The sequence below is a fragment of the Elephantulus edwardii genome, unplaced genomic scaffold (assembly GCF_000299155.1).
Source record: "Elephantulus edwardii isolate Elephantulus edwardi_28Jun2011 unplaced genomic scaffold, EleEdw1.0 scaffold00066, whole genome shotgun sequence".
NCBI lineage: Eukaryota > Metazoa > Chordata > Mammalia > Macroscelidea > Macroscelididae > Elephantulus > Elephantulus edwardii.
In genome coordinates, this window is record NW_006399816.1 from 1,420,317 (window position 1) to 1,427,613 (window position 7,297).

General features: G+C 42.3%; 1 protein-coding gene across 1 annotated transcript; it reads right to left on the reverse strand.

Annotated features, from left to right (window-relative positions):
- Positions 1-5,441: 5,441 nt before the first annotated feature.
- ANKRD34C (ankyrin repeat domain 34C) lies at positions 5,442-7,049 on the reverse strand. The gene has a single exon (XM_006888250.1). The coding sequence runs from the start codon at positions 7,047-7,049 to the stop codon at positions 5,442-5,444; it is 1,608 nt and encodes a 535-aa protein (XP_006888312.1).
- Positions 7,050-7,297: the final 248 nt, after the last annotated feature.

Consider the following 7,297-nt stretch of genomic DNA (forward strand, 5'->3'; position numbering starts at 1 on the left):
ATATGAGTAATATAAGCTGGGTTAGCCAGGCAATTGTATGGCTCTCAGTGAGATGTATTGTCACAGAGATTATAACAATGGGCTTGAGCATCTCCGAGATCATGAGGATAGCATAGGGTAAGGTAAGGTTTTAATTTGTTGTTGACAGCATTTTATGGGTAGTTGACTTAATGACACATAATAGCAATAAATTATAGGTGGTGGAAACATCTGTGTCCTGAAACAGGACTTGATCATTGTTCTTTATGATACGAGTATGCTCCAGCAAGCTGTGAGGAGTCTGAAATTCTGTCTGTGTTTATCCATGCCTCATACATGTAATTGAAGAGGAGGAAGGAAGAGAAATGGAGTCATGGTCTGTGAGCTTATTGGGAGAAATGGAAAGTTTGCAAATCACACAGCATCACCAATGAACTGTAACCATGTCCAGCAAATTCCTGAATAAGCAAATCTAAGCCATGTGGCACACACTACCCTCTTGGAATTTATTTTGATGACTGCCTAGAGTTTAACCTTCAATCCTATTAGTTTTGTTGTTGTGCTTTGTAGAGTTGAAACCAACCCATAACTGACCATCCAGTGGTTTTTCCCCACACAGGAGAACATCACCTATCCTTCTCTTGCAGAGTAGTTGGTGGATTTGAACCATTGCATGCCTTTGAGATTGCTGTGCAGTTTATTACCACTAGGTCAGTAGGGCTCCCAAAGTCTCCAAGAGGCCAACCTGATTCTCATTAGAGAGCTGCAGAGAATCAGATATTTCTTCTACTTCTGCACCTAATATCAAGTCATCAGCATGTAGCTCAGCCTCCACTAACCAATGCTCTTCCGTCTACTGATGGCAGAACTAGCATTGAGATCCAGCCATGTGACAGCAAGTGCCAAGGGTCAGAAGGGCCAGCCCCTGTGTCCTGAGCAGATTTCCCAAGGTGTGATCTAGACAGTGCACTTAGCCTTTCTGACTTCCTGTCCCTCCTGGGAGCTTGTCTCCAATCTCTCTGTTGGTTCTAAGGAGTATGAAGTTTTTAAATGGAAATGGAACATGACTGGATTCTTTAAGACATAAAAGTAGATTAAAAAAAACCCTATGAAGGCCAAGAAGGGATTGAGCGAATTGGATTGTAGCCGCTAAGGTGCTCAGTTTTTCCTAGGAAGCTAAGACCATGTTGGAGTGAGGCCATCATTAAGGCAGCTGGTGTAAATGCTGAACCTTCCTGGCCTGGTCTGTTTATTTGGGCCAGGATGACGTTGGGAACCTCATCTGCAATGAGGGTGCTGGTGGACCTGCCCAGCTGGAGGACACCCCCGCCCCCAATGGCTGTTGCTCCAGTTGAAAAGAAAGTAGGAGCAAAGAAAGAAGAATCCAAAGGGTCCCCGATGACATGTCCAATACAAAATTGAACTTAAAAAGCAAAACAAAACAAATGCATGTTTAAGAACGTACAAAAGTACCAGGTATTTGATAAAGTCGATAGTACTAGGTAGTCATGTGAAAGATGTCTTAAAGGATAAGGTAGTATAATGAAACCTGTAAGAGCCAGAACTTGAATGGCTGCTTTGTTTTCCTGGGTCTCACAAGTTTTCTGCCTTTGACAAGTGTTATAGTTCTACCACTTTCTTGTCACTCATGTCAGTGAAAATACGGGCTTTTCCCCTCTCTGAGTGGTTTCCACCTTACCCATATTTTCACAGGCTATACTCTGTGACTGAGTTGACCAAGGAAAATTAGAAGATTGGAGAAATGTGTTATATCTTTTATTGAGATATTAGAAACATCTAAATAGTTCCATTACATGGGTTTTGATACACCTTTGAGCACATGGGCCACTTAAGACTCAGTTATAACACTGCAGTGAATTGGTTCAAGCAGCACACATATAGGTGAACTACAGCAGACAAAGGATGATGATCAGACACAGCCTGCAGTTTGCAGGGTACCGTTTATTTCATGAAACTCTAAAGCTGACAATGGCTTTAAAAATAAAGAAAAGGCTTTGGAATGTCAAGGCCTGTCACTAAATTTCCAAGCTTTAAACTTGAGGTTCACACACTGTAATGTATTTTGATAAATATTACTGTCTTAGGTGGGATGAGTTATTGAAACTATAATTTGCAACTAACTGCTACAAAGACTCCAACAAATAAGGGGAGGGAGGGAGGCAAACCTCTGATCCAGAGAGCATGTTTGGATCTAAACATACTTTGAAAAACATTCTTGGGACGTTTAAAGAGTACAGAATTGCTTATTTATGTATTGATCCTATTTTGGTGGTTGAACTAGTTTAGAACAGTCTAATTCAGCTAATGCATCATCAGGTCATGATGAGATAAGGTGCTATCCTGATGGATGTTTAGAGAAAGGCCAGTGGTATGTTCACAAATGACAGATGCAAGGAATGACTAGCAGAAAAGTACCTGATATTTGTGTAATGGACAGGGGTTCCCAAATGAGTACCTTACCATGTTTACTGCTTCACTAAAGCTAATTGCGATGAATGCCACATGTGACTATTTAGTATAAATTAGGCTTCCAAACCTTAGCTACAGACTTGGAAAGCGCCCCTACAGAGTGTCTTGCTATCCCCAAGGTGAGCTATTACTAGCTGAGGCTTGTGTTTAACTGGAGCTAACGCCACTTGGAAAAGAACTTGAAATGTGTTTGTGGTGTCTCTCTGCGTGTTTAACGAGCTGCTGAGAACGACGGTTGTCTCTATGACTCTTCCTCTTTAATGCTCTAGAGAATTCTTTCTTCGCTGTTATCCCATCTGCTTGTTAAGAACTGGTTTTGATCAAATAATTCTGAAAAGTATCTGAGTTATCCACACTGTATCAAGTTCACAAATTAAGGATTTTCACTAATTTTGATGCTTCTCTTCCCCATCTCCTCCCTCCCTACAAAGTACAAGAGCTCATTAGCGCTCATGTTTGTGGGAGTTTACCAAGACTCCTAACAGCCCATGATATGTATGTATTAGTTTACTGAAACCCAGTTAGTGAAGGAGGCCAGTTAGCCGGCCTGCATCCACACCTCCATGTGGTTGTGGTGTTTCTACACAATTTTTGTCATGCTGCCAGTAGCCCTTCCAGAGCAACCAAGGCAATGGTGCCCTTGGCGGACACTTGAAAATCTTTGAAGACATTTGTGGTTATCCCAATTTGAAGGGCAGTATGGGAGAGAGAGTGCAGCTGACAACTCTCAAGAGAGCCGAGGCCACACATGCAGCTAAGCTTTTTATAAGGACCCTCCATGGCAAAGAATTATCCAGTCCCAAACACCAATAGTTCAGAGGTCAAGATAGTGCCTGCCCTAAAGGGTTAATTTAAAAATAAGCACTTCTTTTTATTTATTATCTTCATGAAACATTTTGGTTTGGAATGCTCTGGTCAATTTTTAAGCTAATGCCATTATCAAAATGGTGCAGTATATCGAGTTATGTGGCAAAATTTATTTTATAAATGAATTTAGGACTCAGTGTTCAGAGAATTCATGGAGTTTTCAAGGAGACCCTTGAATTTTTCAGCTAGACTTTGTTCTATTTCAGAGGCTGTTGTTGTATGATGGTTGACATTTTGAGAATTCAGAGATCTTAAGGGTGAAAAAAAAATTATATTAGTTAACACTGGTCTGATGTTAGGCACAATAGGAGGCATTTTCATATATTATCTCACTTACTTCTCACCACTGCCTTGCAAGGTGGTTAGCCTTGCTAAACAGTCCCATTTCACAGATGAGGCAATGAGTCTTAGAAGAATTTTGCAACCCAATCAAGGTCACACCGCTGGTATATTTGAAGCTAGGGTTTAAGACTCCATCTGTCAGACTCAAACCTTTGGGAGAATAAGTTCCTGACTTTTGAACCATAGAGCATATATACTGGCAAAGTATCACAAGGGAAAGATAAGTGGGATAATAACCAGATATAGCTTCATCTAGAATATGGTTACATTACATCACATCACATGTGCTAAGTCTATGCATCTTTTCTTGGATTTGTTCAAAGTGATTTAAAAGAATTGTGCTGGTTTTTTTTTAATTACAAATAGTTTATCATCTCAAAAACTTGAGCAAAGCTTTTTCTTTGTGAATTATTTCGATACCTGAAGAAGAAAGGACGGTTTGCATCTGCTAAAATTTCCAGGCTGCAAAATCAAATGGTCTCCACAGCTTCATGTTTGAGAACCATTTACTTTCTATCTTAATCTCTGTTGATCAGATCATTATTTCTCATTCTCATTTTAGGTAAATCTCTCCAAGTTTCCTTAAGAATAATCATGAAACTTGTCAGGGGTCAAATCTAGATAATTGTGCTACTTTCAATTCCAAGTTAGTTAACAGGCCCTGACTTTCTTTCCCTCCTACAAGATTCATACCCAAAAGATTTATCAGGAAGGAGACTGGGGGAAGTTTCATTTCTGGACCAGGATTAATCTCTGAGGCACTATTGTGACATACCAAATTTTATAGTATATATCAGATGTAATATTTGAGAACTCAGAGAACACCCACATTGCTACCACAATGCTTGGGTCCTGGCATTATGGGTTAACCCAATAATATGGGTTACTGGAGTTCAGAAGTACCCCTGGTGGTGCAGTGTTTAAGCATTAGTTTGCTAATCAAAAAGTTAGTGGTTTGAACTCCCCAATTGCTTTATGACATTAAGATGTGGCAGTGTGCCTCTGTAAAGAATCATAGGCTTTGAAACTAAAAGAGGGTAGTTTTACTCTGTCTTATAGGGTCGCTATATGATTTGGATTGACTAGACAGACATGGGTTTTTCTTTTTTGAGGGCATGGGAAGAGAAGGGAATCAGGAAGATCTTAGTAGTATTATGTGTGGCAGATCCTTATAAGAGGCAGTATCCACACAGCAGAATCTTTGTGGGGGTGGGTTCCATTTCTATATCTTCAAATACAACATAAATTCCCAAATTTAACAGCTTAGGGGTTGGTTTGAGCCTTTTAACATTCTCACATATGTTAAAAAGCCTTATCTTCTTTGTAGGCACTTTGTATATGTACTACAAATGACATACTTCAGATATCATACTGTGATTTAAATCATTCTTTTCTGTCTGTCTGATAGAAAATAATTGGTGTCAACAGCTTACTTAGATCATTGCACTTGCTGTGTTACTTTCCAATCCAAAGGCTTCTCTTCCCTGGAGAATTTGTTTTTCATTTCATCTCTAAAACCCCAATTATCCTGAGCGCTTTTCAAGTAGACCTAATGAAAATCCAGAGGTTGTTCCAGAAGTGAGGAAGACCCTGTGTGCACATCTTCTGGAGCAAGCACACACCACCACTGAGGGACGATGTGGACAAAGACCGTTGCATGGCTGGGTTGGTCTAGATTAGGATCCCTTTCATAAACTATGTAGATCTAGAAAAAAGAAGGAAAGAAAGAAAAAGGAAACAAACAACTTTCTAGAATAAAGCTTTTAGGTCATGATTTCTTCAAAATTAGATAGCTGCTTCATCTGCTCCACTTGCATGGAATGACGTCTGAGGAGCTTCTTTTTACATCTCATGTCAGCTCTCTTTGGTGAGCTTGGAGCCACGGGAACCATGGATTTTAAGCCACTAGCAAGTGGGGAAGAAGGCTTGGTGCTAGATCTAATGTCTGGGATAGGCGGGTTCAGATTCACATTTAAGGGTGGAAGAAAGCCAGGCCTAGTCTGAGAAATGCGATCGAGGAGCAGAGTTCCAGAACCTCGTCTTTCTAGAAGGTGTGGTGGCCTGCGGCGTGCTGAGTTGGGAGATGTGCTAGGCACGGCATCCAGGGACTCACGAGAGCCATGGAAAAGAGCCAAGTGGGAGCTATTGAGCTTCTTTCTATCTAAGGGTCCTTTGCCTGACTCAAGAGGAATGGAGTTGGGCGGGTCCGTGCCTGTTTGTAAATCTAAATCATAGAACTCATTCTCCAGCAGTGTAAGGGCCGTTGGATCTTTGAGAGCAGAGGGTCCTGGTGGACCAATGCTACCCTTCTCTTGGTCAACGGGAAGAGTACTTCTTCTAACCAGACGAGCATGGGGAGCCTGTGCTTTTTCATAGGCTGCTTTCCAGGGTGCTGGTGCTGAAGAGGTGGGAATCTTCAGAACTTGCTCTGTGACCGTGAGGAAGAGGGTAGGGTCTTTGCCATCAATACTGTTGGTTCTGGAAAGAGGACCCCTTTTGGGGAAGGACACATCATTGATGCTTTTGAGGACCTCATTGTCCGTGCTGGCATTTAAGGTCTCATCCTGGCGTGCTGAGGCTGCCAATACGGAGGGTGCGATCAAGCCCCAAGGTTCAGACTGGAGTCTCTTGAGTTGGGGCAAACGGGCCCTTTTGAGGTTACCGACTTTCCTGTTGGGTGACCCAGGCTCATTAAGAGGTTTGGGAGCATTGCAGCCACTTGGATGCCCCGGCTGGAGACTGAAAAAATCATCTTCCTTCTCACTGGGTGGAGAAGCCAGCCCTGGAGCCTTCAGTTCAATCTCAGAAGGAGACATGCACAGTGGAGGTGACTGCCTGTCTTCTACCTTGGGTGAAGGGGGTACATTAAGATACTGCTTGGTGGTTTTGGTGCCTGAAGATGATTTATCAGTTGTGATAATAATCACTTCCTTTCCTTTGGCTTTGCAGGCATCAAGGAGATATTTCAATGCATCCTTGTCATCTGCGTTGATTGCATAAACCAGAGCTGAAGCCCCAGTGCGGTCCTCGAGGCTGGGGTCTGCGCCATTCTCCAGTAGTAAGGAGACCACTTCTCCCCCTGCCCTTCTAATGCATGCATGGATGAGAGCCGTTTTGCCCGACTTATCCTGGATATTGGGGTCAGCTCTGTTGTCCAGAAGGTACTTCACCATCTTGGACTTGCTGATGCTTTGCTGGTCCACATGCTTGGTGATGCAGGCCACCATGAGTGCCGTTTCTCCTTTGTCATTGCTTTCATTGATATAGGCACCTCCCTCCAGGAGGAGCCTGGTCAGCCGGAGCCTCCCTAGCCAGACGGCTTTTAGGAGTGAGTTTCCATCAGTCCTCAGCTCAGTGTCATCGTCCATCATGGTGGCCGCAGCTTAGGTTTCTGGGCTACAGGCACGATCAGACCTAGTAAGAGAAAATCAGAGAAATCATCATGTTTTCTGTAGCTAACTTGTGCATCCTATTGGCTTCAGAATCCTGATAAAATCACACCCCTGGCCCCCTTCCCAGTTATATTACTTTGGTGAGTCATCTAACTCCATTGAGTTAGTTCTTTTAACTATAAAATGAAGATGCATAAGTAGCTTATCTCATTAAGGTATGATAAGAT

Coding starts and splice junctions, on each gene's coding strand:
- ANKRD34C (XM_006888250.1), bottom strand. CDS start 7,049: ATGATGGACGATGACACTGAGCTGAGGACTGATGGAAACTCACTCCTA.